General features: G+C 36.6%; 1 protein-coding gene across 10 annotated transcripts in view; it reads right to left on the bottom strand.

Annotated features, from left to right (window-relative positions):
• Positions 1 to 21,770, bottom strand: part of SCEL (sciellin) — a 166,955-nt gene that overhangs the window by 18,012 nt on the left and 127,173 nt on the right. For 7 of the 10 annotated variants that reach the window (XM_032151056.2, XM_058437995.1, XM_058437998.1 and 4 more), the window contains 8 exons: positions 20,157 to 20,216; positions 19,155 to 19,214; positions 18,165 to 18,224; positions 14,989 to 15,039; positions 13,975 to 14,037; positions 10,307 to 10,366; positions 10,081 to 10,140; positions 9,881 to 9,937 (listed from right to left, as the gene is read on the bottom strand). In XM_032151056.2, coding sequence (XP_032006947.1) covers positions 9,881 to 9,937; positions 10,081 to 10,140; positions 10,307 to 10,366; positions 13,975 to 14,037; positions 14,989 to 15,039; positions 18,165 to 18,224; positions 19,155 to 19,214; positions 20,157 to 20,216 — 471 coding nt within the window. The remainder of the gene's footprint in view (positions 1 to 9,880; positions 9,938 to 10,080; positions 10,141 to 10,306; positions 10,367 to 13,974; positions 14,038 to 14,988; positions 15,040 to 18,164; positions 18,225 to 19,154; positions 19,215 to 20,156; positions 20,217 to 21,770) is intronic. The other 3 variants (XM_058437996.1, XM_032151052.2, XM_058437997.1) reach the window with 3 other exon arrangements.

Genomic DNA, 21,770 nt, shown 5'->3' with positions numbered 1-21,770 from the left:
CCTGAGACTAGGTAATTTATGAAGAAAAGAGGCTTAACTGACTTACAGTTCCATATGGCTGGGGAGGCTCCAGGAAACTTACAATCATGGCAGAAGGTGAAGGAGAAGCAAGTACCTTCTTCATAAGGCTGCAGGAGAGAGGGCCAGGGGGAACCACCAAACACTTTTGAGCCATTAGATCTCATGGAAACTCACTGACTCTCATGAGAACAGCATGGGGGAAACTGTCCCCATGATCCAATCAACTGCCACTATGTCCCTCCCTTGACATGTGGAGATGTGCAGATTATCATTTGAGATAATATTTGGGTGGGGACACAGAGCCAAACCATATCATTTTGTAAAGAAGGACACTAATGTCCAAACTCACACAATTGTGGTGAGAATGAGTAAGTTAACGTAAATAAAATTCATGGCACAATGATATGGTTTGGCTGTGTCCCCACCCAAATCTCACCTTGAATTGTAATAATCCCTATGTGTCAAGGGTGGAGCCAGGTGTAGGTAATTGAATCATAGGAGTGGTTGTCCCCACACTGTTCCTGTGGTAGTGAACAAGTCCTAAGAGATCTGATGGTTTTATAAATGGGAATTCCCCGAAACAAGCTCTCTTGCCTGCCACCACATAAGACATGCCTTTGCTCCTCCTTCACCTTCCACCATGATTGTGAGACTCCCCAGCCATATGAAACTGTGAGTCCATTAAACCTCTTTTTATTTATAAATTATCCACTCTCGGATATGTTTTTACTGGCAGCATGAGAACAGACTAATACACACAATGACTACAGTTGTGGGTGAATTGAATAAGCATTAAAAAAATAGAAGTGCAGTGATCCTGCAGTTGGCACTACTGATTCCACATTTTGAGAAGCCACTTTCACATATTTATTTCTGTCCTAAATTTTCACATCTTTGGAATTAACTGTGTTTTTAAAAAATATCCCCTCTCATGGTCCTAAATAGTGGGTTCAAATAAGGTTATTATACATGGAATCAGTATATAGACTGTCACTCACAAATATTGGTAAAGATGCAAAATATGATAAAATGTTCTCATGTTTATGTGGGGTGAGATTTAATACTCTTTTTACATAACATCCAAGCCGTCAATAATTGGTAAAATATGCAAATTCGGCAGCATTCCCTAGCCATATTTAAGCCTCACATTTAAAACACTAACTGCATACTTTTGAAACTGTAGAAATTAGGGTAAATTACTTTTTAAGTGAGTTACAGTGGAACTATGCCAATTAATGTAGGTAAAAAGTACTAGGTTTCAGAAGTAGCTCGGAAGCATCAAATTATTGGCTCTGCAGTCTGAATGATGTAAAATTCAAAACTGAATTCTTCTACATCACTGCAAGAACTGAGTAAGATAATCTCCCAGCATAAATCCTGCAAATTTAGAAATAGTGACTAGAGTCTTTGGATTTGCCTAATCCTTGATGGTCTCCACTAATTACTGGAGCCATCTTCTTGGCATAAGGGGCCACTAAACTATCTTAACAACCTTGGCCATTAAGAGATCTTCCCCTTAATGTTTTAAGCAATACTTTACTAAATATTTGGGGATAGTAGAATAAAATTAAAGGGAGTATCATGGTATTCCATGATCCAATTTCCTAGGAATGTCAAACTGGGATGGTGGGCAGTGGTAAATAGTGGAAGATCATCAGGAGGTGTGAATCTTGAGCAATTAGAACTTTGTTTCTCAAAGTGATTCCCCTTCCAGTGCTAATGCTGGAGGAACTGAGTGCTAGTTTTATAGGGAAACTGGTGGCTTTCATTACAACTTGAGAGTAGGGTCATATTACTATGGCCTAACATGGCCTTGCACATAGTAGCTGCTCCATAAATATTTGTGGAATTAATTTAAATTATCTTTTCTTTTTTGGGGAAACCTCTTACAACCTTACCCAGCTCTGAGAAAAGATATTAAAGGAACCCCAGGGGCAAAGTATTAGCCTAGACCATGAACCTTTAAGATTGTCTGGTCTGTCTATATCTAGGGACATAGTTTCCACCATATCCATGTGGAAAAAAGACCAGTAGAGCCAGTTATGGACATTTCACCTCCATCTCTGTCCATCACCCAGGACCTGCCTTACTTCACCCCTGAATGCATATATTGTATTTCTTTCCTTTTTGAACAGCTCCCAGTCCTGGTTTTGTTTAATTATCTTTGGAGCTTGTTCTGGGTTGAATTATGTACTCCTCCAAATTCATATGTTGAAGTCCTAACCCCCAATAGCTCAGAATGTGAACTTATTTAGAGATAAGCGTCCTCAGAGGTAATCAAGTTACAAATAGTGTCTCTGTAGGAGGAAATTTGGACTCAGACACACACAGAGGGAAGACAAAGTGAGGACATAAAGTGAAGACAGTTTTCTGGCTGGGCGCAGTGGTTCACGTCTGTAATCCCAGCTCTTTGAGAGGCTGAGGTGGGTGGATCACGAGGCCAGGAGTTTCAGACCAGCCTGACCAACATGGTGAAACCCCGTCTCTACTAAAAACACAAAAATTAGCTGAGCTGGTGGCAGGTGCCTGTAATCCCAGCTATTCAGAAGGCTGAGGCAGGAGAATTGTGTCAACTGGGGAGGAGGAGGTTGCAGTCAGTCAAGATCCCACCATTGCACTCCAGCCTGGGCAACAGGGCGAGACTCCATCTCAAAAAAAAAAAAAAAAAAAAGTGAAGACAAGTTTTCTACAAGCCAAGGACAGAGTCCTGACACAGATACTTCTCTTTTGGCCTCAGAAGAAACCAACTCTGTGGAAGGAACCAACCCTACTGACAGCTTGATCTTGGACTTCTGCCCTCCAGAACTGTGAAACAACAAATATTTGTCTTTAAGCCACCCAGTCTGTGGGAGTTTGTTATGTAGCCCTAACAAATAAATACAGGTCTGCTTCTACCCTCACAATGTGATTACATGTATTTTCTCAGCCTTATGGTGGACATCTTCAACTCCTCCTGGCTGCTATAGATACTGCATCATCCTAGCTGCTGTAGATACTGCCCACCTGTCACTCAACCTCTTTTGTACCTTAGTTTTCATGAGGGGGAGAAAGAATGGGTTTGGATCTGAGAAAGGAGAAGAAGCCAGAATCTTAAAAATCCAACAACTACAGATAGATAACTCAAAATTGCAACCTATGCGTGCCTTCAAAGAAACACATTTCCTAAGTGGTACAGTTGCAAATCACCAAATAAATTATATTATTATTTGTTTCATAACATTTTTCTTATTTTATTAAACAGTACCGCATATCAGGTTTGGTAGAGTAATATTTATTTATTTATTTATTTAAGCCTAGTCAAGTGAAGCAGTGGAAGTAGAAAAGGAACAAAGAAATCTATAACTGGTGTGAGTAGTTAGTAGTAAACACCACCGCACTCAGAGCAGCCAAGACTTTAATCTGAATAATCTATACTAATATTTAATGCAAAATAGAAAGTTCCAGATGAAGAAAAGTACAAAATGTGTATTTACTTTGGCTATTCACTCTGATTGATGCCATCAGCTACATTTGAAGATCCAGTAAAAGAAGCACAGACTGCTCATAAGCTTTCCAAGTTAAAGGAGATAAAAATAAATTTTTTTTACTTTTATTATTATTATCATTATACTTTAAGTTTTAGGGTACATGTGCACAATGTGCAGGTTTGTTACATATATATCCATGTGCCATGTTGGTGTGCACTAAATGCCCACAAGAGAAAGCAGGAAAGATCTAAAATCGACACCCTAACATCACAATTGAAAGAACTAGAGAAGCAAGAGCAAACACATTCAAAAGCTAGCAGAAAGCAAAAAATAACTAAGATCAGAGCAGAACTGAAAGAGATAGAGACACACAAAAAAACCTTCAAAAAATTAATGAATCCAGAAGCTGTTTTTTTGAAAAGACCAACAAAATGGATAGACTGCTAACAAGACTAATGAAGAAAAGAGAGAATCAAATAGATGCAATAAAAAATGATAAAGGGGATATCACCACTGATCCCACAGAAATACAATCTACCATCAGAGAATACTACAAACACCTCTACGCAAATAAACTAGAAAATCTAGAAGAAATGGATAAATTCGACAAATACACCCTCCCAAGACTAAACCAGGAAGAAGTTGAATCTCTGAATAGACCAATAACAGGCTCTGAAATTGTGGCAATAATCAATAGCTTACCAACCAAAAAGAGTCCAGGACCTGAGGGATTTACAGCCGAATTCTACCAGAGGTACAAGGAGGAAATGGTATCATTCCTTCTGAAACTATTCCAATTGATAGAAAAAGAGGGAATCCTCCCTAACACATTTTATGAGGCCAGCATCATCCTGATACCAAAGCCCAGCAGAGACACAACCAAAAAAAGAGAATTTCAGACCAATATCCTTGATGAACATTGATGCAAAAATCCTCAATAAAATACTGGCAAACTGAATCCAGCAGCATATCAAAAAGCTTATCCACCATGATCAAGTGGGCTTCATCCCTGGGATGCAAGGCTGATTCAACATACACGAATCAATAAATGTAATCCAGCATATAAACAGAACCAAAGACAAAAACCACATGATTATCTCAATAGATGCAGAAAAGGCCTTTGACAAAATTCAACAATGCTTCATGCTAAAAACTCTCAATAAATTAGGTATTGATGGGACGTATCTCAAAAATAAATTTTTGTTCTTTAATTAAGACCACATCAATTGCATAATGACTTTTACACTGTGGTATAAGATGAAGAACTGTGAGTCAACCGTGAAAAATAGATTTTTATAGAAATGCAGCCAAATGCTGCAGGGTTAAGCAGAGGCTTGATTCCGAACCCCTTTCATGGCAGTGGTGTCGAAGGCAGGCAGACCTTACAATTTTATACATTTATGGGCAGGTGGAATTAATTCTAAGAAAATCACCAACTTTCTGTAGTTACAGAAAATTATTGAAGAGCAAATTGCTACTGACTATTGCAACTAATAATATTTTTTGTTTGTTTTTTAGAGACTGGGGTCTAGCTCTGTCTCCCAGGCTCCAGTGTAATGGTGCTGTCATAGCTCACTGCAGCCTCGAACTCCTGTGTTCAAGCAATCTTCCCATCTTAGCTTCCCAAGTAACTGGGACTACAGGTGCATGCCATCACACCCAGCTAAATTTTTTAATTTTTGTAGAGACAGTGTCTCACCATGCTATCCAGGCTGGTCTCAAACTCCTGACCTAAGCCATCCTCTCACATCAGCCTCCCAAAGTACCGGGATTACAGGTACCTGGTCTAATAATGTTTTTAAAATGTAGATTGCAGAATATTTGGGGAGAAATATGAGTTATCTATGAGGTAAAGCCACAGGACAATTTTTGAGTATAAGAATTTATCCATGTTATAATAATGTCTTTTATTTTCTACTACCACATCAAAAACTATAACACTGTCTTACAAAGCAGGTGAAGGAAAAAAAATAGAGATTCTGGGGACCCAGGAATTATGTCTCTTACTATATAACTTTTCCTAGGAGAAGCTCTGAATATGAGGAAGTTATTAGCTCACTCCTAACTGTTCTTCCTTTCTCATGTGGGTGTGGGAGGTATTTATTAATAGGCAGCAATATGTTTCTCACCATACAGTTCATTTAAATTGTTTTTGTAGAGTATCAAACATATTTACAAAATTAAGAGTCTTCATATAAAAAATTTACTACGGTATTCCTTTTATACCAGGAACTAAATCTTAGGCATCAGGCGTTAGTTCAAAAGGAATATCTGTCTTTCTGAAAGGAATAGAGAATACAGTGAAAGGACTGGTATAATTCCTCAACTTACTGACATAGCAAAATGGGCCCAACTCTTTATAGTTTTACATATTTTTATAATTCTTTTAAGTGAGGGAGTCTTAAAGATTTAGTATTAAAGAAATTAACGGGTCCACAGAGCAGTTAGGCAATTTTGGTATTTTAAATATAAGATGCAACCAAGAATTTCAGTGGCTCCAATTCACTATAGTTTATTGAGATTATGTCATGAGCAAAAGATAGTCATTGGCTCAAGCAAGGAGACCAGTCATAAGAAATCTGATTCTTTTCATCTGGTTTCACTCATAGGGGCTCAGAATGTCACAGCTGGAAAGCTAGACTTTCTCTAAGTGGACTATCATAAGGCATTGATGAGTTTGAGATTTATCCTTTAATTCACAGAATATTTGCTAAATACCTAACACGTGCCAGGCATTGCATTATGCACTATGGGTAAAGAAATAAACAAGGCAGACCCAGCAGTTACCCTTAAAGACCTTATAGTCGAAAAGGGATGATTAAATAGTAAGTCCCTCGAAGAGACCAATGTTATGGGACAGAAAAGACAGCTCGAGAACATCTTGTAGAAGCATCTGATGCAGACGTGGTGGGTCGGGGGGCTTCCCAGAGCCTGAGTGAGAGACACCTAAGCTGATACCTAAAGGATAAGTAGAAGTTAGCCAAGCAATAGCAATGAAGGAGGAGTAAGGAGTATGCAAGTTAGAGGGTGTGTGGGTGGGGTTTGCTTTTGGGTGGAGAATGATAATAGACAGGAGTGGGAAAACCCATAGATGCCAGATCATGGTGGCCTTAGAGACCAGGTTAAGGAGGAGCATGGCCATTATGCAATGGCAATGGGGAGCCACAGAAGGAGTTTAATCAGAATGACATGATCAGATTTGTGTCTTAGGAAAATCACTCTACAGGGTGGTGAATGGATTGAAGGGCAGAAAGGGAGATTGGCAGCAGAGGGGCAAGTTAGGAGGCTGAACAATAATCTGGACTACAGTACTAGTGGGTATGATGAACTGTCTTCGACCACTCCCTGAGATTATTAAGCGATGCATTCAAAGTGATTAATTGATTGATTATGGGGAATAAAACACCAGAAAAAGTCAAGGTTGTCCCCAAGTTTATATTAACAGAAATATGAAAAATATGCAATAGGTAGTTAGGAAGGAACTCTTCTCTTTTTGGAATACTAAAAACTTGGGGATGTCTTAACAAATAGGAAATCCTTAAGAAGATGGAAGTATAATGCCACAAACAGTTAAGAGTATTTTTTTTTTCTACTTTAGATGAAGGATGCCTTTTCTAACTGTAAAGGCCTTGATGTCACTAGATGCTTTTCTATATTCATTCAGGAGCAGAAATTTAGCATTTTAATAATCAGTCTAACACAGTTTATAGGATACAGATAACTGAATACATCTCTCTTTGACACTGGTTGATGAAAATGTGAAACTGTTACTGCTAAAAGTCATGCAAATTCTTACTGAATAAATGAAAATTTTGTGCACATCTGTATTTGTTCCTAGAAGAAGCTCAAGGATGCCTGCTTACATTCTGATCAATGGCTGTAGTTTATTCAGCCCCTAACTGTGAATTAAATATACAGCTGCTGGAAATGTCAGCAAAGTCAGATGAAAGAACTCTGATTCACTGCTATTATACTATTAAATAATCAGTGCTTGTGTCACACTGAATTGATATAACAGTGCCTTGTGACTGTTCTTCCTACTGGGAGGCACTTTTAAAATACTCTCCTTTATAGCTGCATTAAAATCAACAGGGCAGAATGGATAGATTATAGATATGGGTGGCTGAACCAATTGAATGAAGTCACTTTTTTCAAATAGATGGTTCAGTCTTTCCTGTTTGTCTGCTTTGTGATAATTGTTGAACATCCTAGCTGATTCTCATCAAGTCTGGCATACTACTAAAGAATAATTAGACATAGGTTAGTTTAGATTTGTGAATCAAGCCACCATCTTAAAACAACATGATAGCCAATATTTTTAAATTTTTTTATAGTAATCATATCTGTATACCGAAAATGTCCTCTTTCTATGGATATTTGATTAGGAGTTGCTGAAATATAAACTAACTTTCTACCAAATTGGCCTCTTCTAATAAAACAAAAGGCAAAAAACTCTTCTGAGAAAGTTACCATTGTCAACAAAGCACAATTGTCAGAGGGACTGAGGGAGGAAAGACGTGGGGGGAGGGGATGTGGGAGAGAAAGTGAGAGACTACATTTTTCACTGTCAGTTATTACATAATGTGGTTATTAAACCTAACCACTTTCAACATGATTGGAAACTTCCTAAAACTGGTACTGATAAAAAGAAAAATCCACCCAACAAATGCCACTATAAAAGAAAGGGCTCTACTTAACAAAGATATTTCCGTACGATTCTAGCAGCAGGGTCCACTGTTATTTCAGCTATTAGAAAATCCACATGCAGCAAGTGTCTTCTTTCCTCACTGTCATTTTAACAATAATCCTCCAGAATAAATATATCTGATCATAGTCCTTTAACTGTGTATGAGCAGAAGAGGAGCATAGGGAATATGAAGAATGGAAAGAAGAAGAGAGTCTCAACTGATTTAACCACAGATCCTTTGTTTTTACTCTAGGTAATGACATCAGAAGTCCCTGAGTTTAAGTCCAGGGTGTACTTTCTTTCTTGAAAAGATTATTTAGTACCTTTGAGCTATAGTTTCTTCTTCTACAAAATAGGGTGCATTGAATAGATTTCTCATGGGATTGTTGTGAAGATTAAATGTACAGGAATTGCCAGTCATATCCTGGGTGCTCAAGAAGTAACAAAACAGCAAGAACAAAATATGATACTCAGATAGAAAACAAGCTAGGAGATGTAAGAGTTAGGCCAATCATGGATTACACTTTCCTCTTTCTCCTAATGGGTTCAAAGTATTTTGTCATATGTTAATTTCTTTTTGTCCTTTCAGAATACTGGACTACTATTTCCAGCAATGTATTTAGTATGACAGAATTTCAGGTCAGCAGAGCAATTTGGACTTCTGATACAGTGCACTCTTTTGCATTATCTATTACTTTATTATCCATTAATAAAGCAGTTTATGTGAAAGATACCAAATAGCAAATTATAAGATATCTTAAGAGTGTAAAATGGAAGTTTATGGTTAAAATTATAATATTTTGTGGGCCCACACTAGCTGTGGATCTAGGATTTTGAAGATCATGAATATTCTTTCCAGTGTTCTACAGACATGCATTCTAATGTTTTACAGACATCCACATAAACCATTAGCTTGGTTCAACTTCTTCAAAATATCTTTTTTCCTTATTTAATTGTATTCATTTCTTTCATTTCAGTCCTAAAACTCTATTTTCTGTAGACAACAAACACTAAGTTGTTTTAGTGCAAATAAGAAGCCCAGAAATAATCTCAAAATAGTGCAATTGATTCCAGAAGAGTGCAGTATGTTTCCTTGTTGACAGGAGTCACATGGGATGGGTCGTAAATGTATCCTCATTTAATATACAAAACTAAAAGTCTTCAAAAGAAAGGCAGGAAGGAAGAAAGGAGAAAAGAAGAAAAGAAAAAAAGGATAGGAAGGAGTGGTTCATGCCTGTAATCCCAGCAATTTAGAAGGCTGAGGCAGGAGGACTGCCTGAGCCCAGAAACTTGAGACCACCCTGGGCAACTAGTAAGACCCCATCTCTAAAAAAAATTTTAAAAAATTTGCTGGGCATGATGGTGCACACCTGTAGTCCCAGCTACTCAGGAGGCTGAGGCAGGAGGACCACCTGAACCCAGGATTTTGAGGCTGCAGTGAGCTATGATTGTGCTACTGTGCCCCAGCCTGGGTGATAGAATGAAATGGAAGGAAGGAAGGAAAGAAAGAAAAAAGGGAGGAAGTGAGGAAGGGAGGAAGTGAGGAAGGATGGAAGGGAGGAAGTAAGGAAGGCAGGAAGGGAGGAAGGGAGGAAGGGAGGAAAGGAGTAAGGCAAGAAGGGAGGGAGGCAGGGAGGCAAGGAGGGAGGGAGAAGTTCCTACCCTAGAAACTTGTAAACATGTCAAGATAGTCAAGGTCATTTACCTATTAGTGTTTCTAAGAGCTGAAGGTTTCACTTTAATAAGATTGTCCAAGTCTTCGCTGTTTAAAAGAGAGAGAAAAAAAAGTTCAGATTAGTAATAGGTTTTGGGGTTGTGCTAGGTCAATAAAGCAACATTATAAATCCACTTCATCCAGGGCAACAGACAAATAAAAGCATGAATTGACTGCTTCTATTTGATTACCTCTGATTGTTTCTGATTACTGCAGGATTTACTTTGATGAGGTTAGCAAGATCTTGGTTTCTTTAAATCAAACAATAAAAAGAGAGCAGGTTAATTATGAAGTTCTTTTGGTAATATCATTAAGGTTATAAATCTGCTTGAAGTAGTAAGGTTACAAAATCTGCTTGAAGTAATAATAAAACTTAATGTTCTTTTTGACCAAAGCACATTAAAATAGTTTTATTACCTTTGGTTTTTTGTGAAAATTTCAAGATTCACTTTGATGAGTTTATCAAGATCTTGTTTTCTTTAGGTGGAAAAAATATTAAAGCAACTTGGGTTAGAGATAATCACAGGTTTAAGATAATTGGAAATGGAAAGAAAGGATAATAGTATGAGACATATTGTTTTAGTATTGACTAACTATGAAGTATGTTTTCTAACCAATTTAGGGGATGAAGAATTATGCTTTATCAGAAGAAAACTTACTCTAATTTCATACATTTTCTTGTCAGAGCTTATCTACAAGGGCGTGCTGGTTAAGTCGCCATAGCAAACATCTGGTAACTGACAATCGTTCATTCCTGAATGCATTAACATTATGAAGATACCAACTGATTTTAATATCCTTATTTTTAAAATCAGGTTCATCAACTAAGGACATCACTTTTTTAAAAGATAAACTCTAAAATGGGGATTATTCTTAATATAAAGCTTAGCAAAGAGAGTTCCAGCAATCCATCAAAATTGTGACTTTTCTTCCCTCTCTGATGGCTGAAAAACTGAATTAAACTCAGTTGTTCATAGTAAAATGAGTTGCATACTCTGAAAACTGTCCACTCCCATTTGAAACTCTTCCTGTTTCTCTTCTCAGCCACAGAACAGTGTTGCCTCTTATATAGTTTGCTGTAATTCACTGCCTCAGCATAACCCCTTGTTTTAAGGGCGGGAAAGTAGTGATTTTTCAAAGTGTTCCTCTGAACTGATTTTAATACTTGTTCAGAGAAATACATGGCAGTTACCATGGCAAGAGATTGCAGAACTGACAACACCTGCTTCCAGTACCATCTGGGAAACAATCTAGACGTACCTCTCCCCGCAACAGTGCTTTTTCCTTATATAAAAATAAAATACATTTGATTTCTCAAAAAAAAAAAAAAAAAAAGGATGCAAGGTTAGGGACCAAAAGAGCGTCATTTAGAGATGAATCATCAGAAGGTCTGAGAAAAGGTCTGCATTTTCTTCCCTAGCCTTCAACCTTTCCATAGAATGTTCAGGGCTTCATTTAGTTTGATTTATTCTTCATGGTTCTCACCTCTCCATAGTCTATGGAAAGGCTCTAACTGAATTTTCACTATTTTGAGATTTCTTCTATGATAATATTTTCAATTGAACATAATAAATTGATATCTATAAATACTATTAAAAGAATGATTGACATATGAAAACTATCCACAACATAATTTCCTTATGTAAATTGATGGCAAAATCTGTCATAAAACTAAACTGCGTCAGAAAGACAACAGTCTTTAAAATGAGGTTAATTTCACATATTATTATAAAATACAAAGAATAAAACTTTGTAGAGTGGACAGTATGCTCAAAAGCCACACTTTAAAAAAAATTAATCACAATATTGGTTAGTGTAACCACAGATAATATTTATGTGTCAGCATAATTAACAGTAAGTAACATAAAAAAAATCCACTAGAACTTCCATTTTCACTGTCCTACTGAGCACAAAAATTTAATTTAGCTAATAATCTAGAACAGTGATATTCTAACCACTGTTACATAAAGCCCAATAAGAAATACATTTTACATCACAGCCTAATACTGTCTTTTACAGACAGACAGCCACACACACACACAAAGACATAAATTTTATGTAATAATATTCTTACTACATAAGAACTCTCATATTTTCTATTCAGTTCATTCTATTTAATTAAGAAAAAATGCTGATTGCTATTAAATTAATTACAAGACCCTTTAATGAGTTGCAACCCACATTTGAGAAACACTAGCTTAGAAAACACAAATATATGCTATATTCTACCACCACTCCTATAAAGGCAACACCATGTGTTAATAAAACAAAAATCTCAGGAATAGTCCTGAATTGCCTTGATTGATAACATCACACAATTTTTGAAAACAAAAAATATGTAGATTTTTTTCAGGCCTTAGATCCTGTAAAGCAAGCATATCTAAATTTTATCCAGGAAAACGTAACATTTTTTCTCTCAAGTTACTGTTGTTATTTATTTAGCTTTAAGAATGCAGTAAAGGATACATTAGGATATTTAGGTTATTATTACTTTCATGCAGTTTAAAAGCTGTAAAGTGTTTTGCAATCATTTGCACATTTGTGCCATTGTAATCTATGAAGCATTCTTTCGAATGACCCTGTGAGAACAGTAAAAAACACCTCCTGGCCATCCCACAGCAAGAGCAACACTCCTATCTTTACAGCCTCTGCTATTTTCCAAGGTGCTTAATTAATTTTTATATATTTTAAGATCAAAGTCTATGTGCTGTGATGTAAAGACTAGGAGTTGGGCTGGGAGTTAGAAGATCTCACAGATGACTGAGATTTTTGACCCTGGTCTCAGTATTCTCATCTGTAAATGAGGAGATTGGATTGGATAATCTCCAAGGCTCTGTCCATCTCCAAACATCTCCTCCTAGGACTCCATAAATATGAATTTTACTGCCTCTGTGTTTATCAATTAGTTCTTCAATATGTCTCCTTTTTAAGAATGCAACTCATGGACAATATATTCTATATTCAGCAAGCAGTACATGAGTGCTCCAAAATGTAATATATTAAACTGACAACCTATTATTGTCTTGGTGTAACATCTCTGTGCCCCTGGTACATAATTAGCTTTAATCTATGTTAATTGCCTGCTGTTAATAACATTGACTATGTCTACTGAATTCTCTTTCTGGCTTCCACAACCTATAATTATACCTAATGTACAAGTAATGATACCTAGTCGTAAGCTGTGAACCCAGTAGGTGCTCAGTAATTATTCACTGCCTAAGAGATCATAGAACTACTATCAGTCTTCCACTAATTTTTTCTGTGGCCCTGCTCAAATCACTTAACCTTTCTCAGTCTTAATTTCCTCTTTTGCAAAATGAGTAGATTCATCTGCAACATTGGTTTTCAAAATTATTCAAACTACTGGGCCAAGATATCCTAAGGTTCATTCCCTCCACCTCTAAAATTTTACAATTTGTATACGTACCAACAAAACTTAAAAGCGGAAATCGTGAAACCACTCCTAAGATATATTTATATATAAAACAGTAATGTGTAATGATATTAAGTCTTCATTTAACCATAGACAAAAGGTGAGTTTCATTATCTCACTGACATTACTTCAAGAATTATTAAACTTTAGGTCCATAATCTTGCTGAGCACAGTAAATCTCTAAAGAATAATGAACCTCATAAAATTTCCACTGACTACCAGAAAACTCTTATAAAATGAGGTGAATGATACTGCTAATGATTAGTCTAATGGAAGTGTCTAGCTCTTTTTCAAAAAATTAACTACCATTAATAAATTATCATCAATTTCAAAGACAAAAGTATTAATTTCAATACCACACAAAACAAAACATCAACAGCTCCTAAACTACCTATGCTCCTTCCTGCCCATTTCTCCAATCGCTCTGTTCAATTCCTTTACTGGAGGCTTAGAGAAGAGAAAGCACCACCATACATTGTTTCCAGCTGCCTCTCTTTCTTGCAATTAACAAATACTGAGACATCTAGGTTTCCACTTGTGATGATATTTTAAGATTTATATTCAGTTTGCCCATAGAATAATTCTAAATCATTTCTATTAATTTTGGGTTTACTTAAGGAGAAACACAACAAAAATCACATCCATCTCTTACCCATCAGTGTTTCTGACAGCTTTGGGGCTGACATTAATATGTTCATCAAGACCTTGTTCACTGCTAAAACAAAATTAGAGGAAATCGGCAAATTTCATACTGGCATTTCTTTTTTGTTTTGACAGGTGTAAATCATTCAATAGAATCCTAGTGCAAAAACTCATAAGTTTACTGAGTTTCCAATTTATATATATTAGTTACCATTTTTTTAATCCTCAAAACAACTCAATGACATCAATATTAACACCAATGCCCCCACCCCCACAGCCTTTATAAACAAAGATATTGCATTTCAGAGGGATTAAGGCACTCCCTGGGGCCAGATACCTAAGTGGCTGAGGGTGAACCAAAATTCCAACCACAGCAACTGGACCCCAAACTCCACACTCCTTTCCCCAACACTCTCCCTCTGTCTCACGTTCACAACAATCCCTTACATCCACACAATGCTTTTCACCAACATTTTCTTCACAATAATTCAATGAGTGATAGCTTGGGGTTTCTCTGCCATGCTTTTATTAACTTTTGTCCAGTGTATAATGGATCTTAATTTCTCAAGAACAGAAGTAAATTAAACGTCATGCAAAAAATATTCTAATCAAGTATAAGAATATTATGTTGTCAGTTTTTTCACAAGTCATTTAAATATTAATCCCCGGGTTTGTGAGAGAACAGAAAGCCAATATTTACTGATTTGTTCAGTTTTGTGAACTTGTAATTTATTAACTACGAACTTATGATTACAATCTAGTTATGCTATTACTGTGTCAAAGGAATTTCTAAAGTAGTAATTACACAGAATTAGCCTCAATATTATCATTTTCTACAATAATATAATGAAATTAATGAAAGCAATAATAGATAGAAAAATCTATCCAGCATTATTACACAACAACTTGTTCTCATTTTTTTTCATGTCCCCTTTCAAAATGTCTTTAGTTAAATAATTAATCTTATTTTGGGGCATAAATTGGAGACTTGCTAAGAAGTCTTCAATAATCTTAATAAGTTTACCTTTTGTTTGCTGAAGGGATCACTTTGATAAGATTTTCCAAGTCTTGGTTCCTAAAAAAATGTTAAGTTTCAGTAGCTGACTAAGTCAACTAAAATCCAATAATTTGTATATTTTTTCAAACTTAATATTAACCAAATGACTGTTGCTAATTTAAAACTTCATCTATACTTAAATTTTTAGCCTTATGTAAAAACAGGTGTCTACTATCAGTTCATTTCTTGCATACATTTGTATATATGATAATTTAATTTAGTTTTTTTCTTGTTTCTTTCAAGTCAGCCTCAAAGAAGAATTATTCCTAAACTCTTTATTTTACATACTTTATCTGTGTGGCAGAATTAGACCATTTAGAATATTTTCTGGAGGTTACAATGAGCGAGAGAAAATATAAAATTATTCATTATTTCCATATGTCCCTTGCCCCCCTTCTTCCAAAACAAACTAAAACTGAGATTATTTGTAAAAAAAAAAAAGAAAGAAAGAAAGAAAAGAAAAGAAAAAAGCAGTTATTTTCTGATTCTAAGTTATGCAGGTAATATATATAATATAAATATGTAATATTCACACTACCCCAAGATATTAAATCAAGATATTAAATCAGTTCAGAATCAGACTTCATGCAAAGCTAAGTTAGAGCAAGCAACGCTTCAGTTTATATAATTTATGTTTTTATTGTGAACACTCAAATAGGCATTCATAGCTCTACAGAGATGCTGCTGTTATCACAGTAATGATACCAACCCTAACACCAAAAGACCTGAATAGGAAGCCTAATTTGATATACTTTATTATTGGATGATATGTTATATATCCTGGAGAGAAAATAATTGGAAAGACTTTTAAATAATCTTTAGGACTAATCTATAGGTTCATTTTATCATGTGTGTATCCTCCCATGTATATTATTATATTCTATTACATTGAACTGTTTAAAATTGCCATTTTATTGGTCAAAAATAGTTGAATTCAGTAATTTCATAAGATTCAACCTCCCAGGAAAATTTATTCGCTATTTTCTTCACATTGAGTAGTGCTACAGGGATTTAACAATGAAGAAAAAGTTATAAGAGTAATAATAATACTAATAGATAATGTGTAATAAGCACTTGAACACTGTTTTATAAGCATGATCATATTTAATTTTTCTAGTAACTCATGAAGAAATTAACTCTTACAATCCTGAATTTTTTTTTTTTTTTTTTTTTTTTTTTGAGACAGAGTCTGGCTCTGTCCCCCAGGCTGGAGTGCAGTGGCACCATCTCGGCTCACTGCAAGCTCCGCCTCCCGGGTCCATGATGCCATTCTCCTGCCTCAGCCTACCGAGTAGCTGGGACTACAGGCGCCTGCCACCACGCCCTGCTAATTTTTTTGTATTTTTAGTAGAGACAGGGTTTCACTATGTTGGCCAGGATGGTCTCGAACTCCTGACCTCATGATCCGCCCACCTCGGCCTCCCAAAGTGCTAGGATTACAGGCTTGAGCCACCGCGCCCGGCCACAATCCTGATTTTACATATAAAAAAGCTGAGGCTTAAAGGAGGTTCAGTAATTTGTCCAAGACTACACAGCTAGCAAAAGGTTCTCTGAAGTCAAAAATCTCACTACCAAGTAAAAGAAATAGACACACAACCAAATGCAATACATAGCAGCATGTGGCTACCAAAATACAGCCTCAAACATTATAAAGGAAAGGCTGTGAATAATCAGGCCATCTTCACCTTTAGAAACTAAGTCATCTTGGGAGAGGGAAAAGGCAAATGTCTTTCACTGAATCTTAATCTGTAATGTAATTATATGGTCTCTGGATTTAGTGTCTGACCCTCAATAGCAAAAATCAAGTTGTATTAATATATGCCAAATCAGAGGGGTGGTAGGCTGTATTTCAGAATCCACCTCAACTACATTCAGATTTGACTCTCTTCACACACTCAAATAAAATACTATGTAGTCTAGGCGTCAGCAAACCATGGCCCTCAAGCTAAATCCAACTTGCAGCTTGCTTTTGTAAATAAAGTTTTATTGAAATGCAGCCATGCCCATTTGTTCAGAAGGTACTTATGGCTTCTTTCACACTATTGGCAGAGATGACTAGTTAAAAACAGAGACAATTTTGGTTCTTGAAACCAGAACTATTTACTATTAACCCTTTAAGAAAAAGTTGCTGACCTCTGATCTAGTCTAAATAAGCTCTGTTTGATAGCCACATATTGTAAAATAGACTGTATTTCCAATATGCAAAAATAAGACAAGAAATCTGCTGAGAGAAGATATATATCTTGGTATCTTTTACATCTAACTCATGTTCAAATTCATATAACAATATACATTTACAAGCTGGTGGTTTTGTTATGCCTGTTAACATGATATGTCTTAGAGAAGATTCTTTCTATATAAAAGACAAATGTCATTCTTTTTTCAATGAACTGAGAATAATTTTTTAAATGACTTCCCAACTTTAAGAATTGTTTGGGTGGTAGACATAAGAAGAGAGGGAATACATGATGGAAGAAGAAGGAGGAAGAATTTTTTATCATATGAAGACCTTTAGGCTACTTAGATCAGGGCAATTGTTTGGGGTGATGTTTTGTCTCATGGGAAATCCCCATTAATTTGTAAGGAAATCCTCAGCATGGAACACAAATCTCACACTGGTAAGAGATCATTCCTGTATTTCAAGGAATTCTCTCTCCCGTGGCCAGAGAGCCTTCAGCAAGTGCTTGAACACTAGATTTCCAACAGAGGATCTGTTGATTTGCATCCCATCATCGGTTGTCTCTATGGTGAGACAGTGAAATTTATCTTTTTTGTTTGTTTGTTTGTTTGTTTTGACGGAGTCTTGCTCTGTCACCCAGGCTGGAGTACAGTGGCGCCATCTCGGCTCACTGCAACCTCCACCTCCCGGATTCATGCCATACTCCTGCCTCAGCCTCCCGAGTAGCTGAGACTACAGGCGCCCGCCACCACACCCGGCTAATTTTTTGTATTTTTAGTAGAGACAGGGTTTCACCGTGTTAGCCAGGATGGTCTCCATCTCCTGACCTCGTGATCCTCCCGCCTCGGCCTCCCAAACTGCTGGGGTTACAGGCCTGAGACACCACACAATTTATCATGTTTTTAAGTTCATTAGGAAAAAAAAAAGGGAGGGGGGGAGAAATGGAGAGTTCCATAAACCTTACCCTTGGTTAGCTCTGTTTCTTTCAGGAGCCACTTTAATGAGGCTGTCGAGACTTTGGCCCCTTAAAAACACAGAAAACAAGATCAGTGGTAGATTTATACTGAATGGTTTCAAGTGTTTGTTAAAACTGAGAAATACTTCTATTATAAAATATTTATTAAAATGATAAAATTAGAGATCATCTCAGAGGGCTGGGGGTTTTCTGTGTTGACTGTGAATATACATATAGGGACCTAATTAAAACTGGAGAGAAATAATGAATAAGAACTTTTAGAAAATGTTTGATGTGCCAGGCCAGGCACTCTTCTTAGTGATTTACATGATTTGTCTAATTTAATCCTCACATCAATCCTATGACATAGGAAGTATTATTATTCCAGTTTCATAGAGGGAATAACTGAGACACAGAAAGCTTAAGTAATTTTCACACATGGCTAGTAGTAGCAGAGCTGGGATTTAAAGCTAGGTAATCTGGCTGCAGAATGCCTGTGCCTTACCATGACACCAAACATCTATTGGAACTTAGTAACTGAATTAGATTTGGGAGTGTTGGGAGAGCTCCTCGTGCAATTTCCTCACTTTGAGGATGAGAAACTGAAGCCCAAACAGAAGTGACTAGTTCGAGCACACACAGGTAAAAGGAGCAGAGACAGGCCTAGACCCACAACTATAGGGTCCGGTCTAGTTCTCTTTCCCCTCTACTGTGTCATCCATCCCTTCTGCTTAAGAAAAATAATAAATCAATGAATAAAAATGTCCTTTCCATCCTGGGAAAACAACTTTATTTCTGATTAGTCAAAGCGTAATTGTCTCATTGTATCAGAAATTGGTTAACCAAAATTTTTAACATTTCAGATGTGAGGTAGGCAGGGTTACATGGCTTTTCTTGAAGGATCATTGGGTTCAGCATCAGTCAGCTGAAATGATGCTTTAATTATACTTTTAGGCATTGGTTACTATGAAACAAAAAAGGGAGCTTATTAAATCTTACCCTTGAGTACTTTTTTCTGTTCCTGGATTCACTTTGATGAAGTTATTAAGGTCTTTGGAACTTCAAACAAAAAACAAAAAACATGATAAATAAAAATGGAATTAAATCAATTGGCTGCTTTGATTTAAAGGATATATGTACTCAAGATAAATTTTACTACTGAGTTTTGAGATAAATTGATACTAGTCTATGCTCTTAATTTAAAAGACTAAAATTTGTGACATTCTTACCCATCACTGGTACACTGACATAGTTTCTCATTTACCCCCAAAATAAAACCATATAATTAGAGCAAGACTCCATTAAAAAAATCAGTTAATCAATGACATAATAATCTACTAAAAACTCTCACCTGGTTCCCCTAAGCATTCTATCTAATGCTATAGCTATAACTAAACTGTTTTGTTAATAATTTCCATTTGTAATATCCTTTTTTAAAAAATGGATTTTATATCCATTATTTCATTCATTCCTAACAACTATCAAGTGACAAAAAACAAATATTATTATTATTATTTTGGCATGGTGTTTGGCTCTGTCGCCCAGGCTGGAGTGCAGTGGCTGGTCTTGGCTCATTGTAATTTCCACCTCCTGGGTTCAAATGATTCTCCTGTCTCTGCCTCCCAAGTAGCTGGGACTATAGGTGCACTCCACCATGCCTGGATAATTTTTGTATTTTTTATAGAGACAGGATTTCACTATGTTGGCCAGGCTGGACTTGAACTCCCGACCTCAAGTAATCCGCCCACCTCGGCCTCCCAAAGTGCTGGGATTACAGGCGTGAGCCACTGTACCCGGCCAAACAAACATTATGATCCTCATTTTATAACTAAGGAGGCTGGAGCTCAGCATTCAAGGGACTTGTTCAAAGACACCAAGCTGGTAAGTAATGGGGTTCAGACTTTCTGATCCCAATCCAAAGGTTTTTCAACACATCTTCTTTCCTGAGTGCCACAAATGGATGGGGAAGGGGAAGGAAGAGAGGTAAGACATAGTCCTCACCCTTGATTATTTCTGTTTACTTCAGGGGTCACTTTGATGAGATTATCAAGGCTCTGGCCCCTTTAAAACATTGAAGAAATGGTAAGATTGACAACAGGTAACAATGGTAGACTGACAACAAGAAGATAAAGCTATTTCATTAAAACTCAGAAGCAGTGTAAACGCTCATTGAGATCATGCCAAGGAGTTGAAGATTAAAGATTGTGAAAGGTGACTATGCAGAAGTATGTAGGGATTTGTACATCTCTGAAATTCACTGAGACTCAGGGAGACATTATTTTAGTCTCAGAGCCATTTGGCCGCTAGCAAGTATTGCACTAGGATTCTCTCTACTTTTATGCACTAAATGCTGTAATTTTAGCTTTTACCAGGTACACAAAACATTTTTGTAACTTAGTCTATATACTTGTTTCATGAAGCATTCCAGAAGGCATACTCTTTATCAACCTCCAACATGTAGAACTTTAAAACCAGCTTTGGAGAATCCATATTTTGTAAAGTTGGCATTCATTAGCAGATTTTTCTATCACAAAACTGCATTAAGATTAATACACCAATTTGTTAAAAATCTATGATATGCAACCCAGTAATTGCTTCTGGTACTTATAACTGTGTGTTAGAATTATGAATTTTGACTAGTTGTTTTCGGCAACAAACAATAGGAATATTAAAATCTACAGAGTTCTGAAACATTCTGAAATGTAAGATATATCAACTGTAATATCTTACAGTAATATCAACTGCAATATAAAGCGCAACACTCTGGCTGGGCATGGTGGCTCATTCCTGTAATCCCAGCATTTTGGAAGGCCAAGGTGGGAGGATCACTTGAGCCCAGGAGATCCAGGCCAGGCTGGGCAACACAGCAAGATCCTGTCTCCATATATATTTTTTTAAATTAGCCTGGAATGGTGGTGCACACCTGTGGCTCTAGCTACTCATGTGGCTCATGTGGCTGAGGTGAGAAGATCCCCTTGAGCCCAGGCTTTTGAGGCTGCAGTGAGCTGTGATTGCACCACTGCACTCCAGCCTGGGACACAGCAAGACCCTGTCTCAGAAATAAATAAAATAAAATAAAGTTCTACGCAGTCATCAAAAACATTTTAGTAGTTTCTTGTTACTCTTTAGTATACCTCGGTTTCTGATCTTAGTGAAATTTTGCTTTTCTCCCTGCATCTACATGTGTTTTCTGCATACCAGTAGCAGCAATAAATGCTGCTCTGATCTACAGAGGATGCCACATAGGGAAAAGAACATCCACAGGAAGGCCCTTTTGCACTGTGTCTCCATACTCTGTGACCCTATTAAGGCCATGTCCAAAAGCTCCAAGGTTTTATCTATACAACATCAAAGATACAGATATTTGGAAGCAACTAGATGCTGATTCAAGTCTTTTATTTGTATCCAGATGTCTGAGAATGTGATATACAGACTCAAAGTAGCAATAATTAATTTGAACCTTTGTCATGCAAATAATGAAACAATTAGCCCCACAGAAGCAATCACTCTACTCCAGATTATTCCTTGTTGATTTCTGGCTAAATGAAGTATGTGGGATTTGAAGGCCAATGACTGAGAAAAATAAAATTCCCAGGATGCTATTTCCAGACTTGT

This window comes from Hylobates moloch, unplaced genomic scaffold, assembly GCF_009828535.3.
Source record: "Hylobates moloch isolate HMO894 unplaced genomic scaffold, HMol_V3 SCAFFOLD_4, whole genome shotgun sequence".
Lineage (NCBI taxonomy): Eukaryota > Metazoa > Chordata > Mammalia > Primates > Hylobatidae > Hylobates > Hylobates moloch.
The sequence above is the reverse complement of the archived record's forward strand: the minus strand, read 5'-3'. Positions and strand labels throughout refer to the sequence as shown.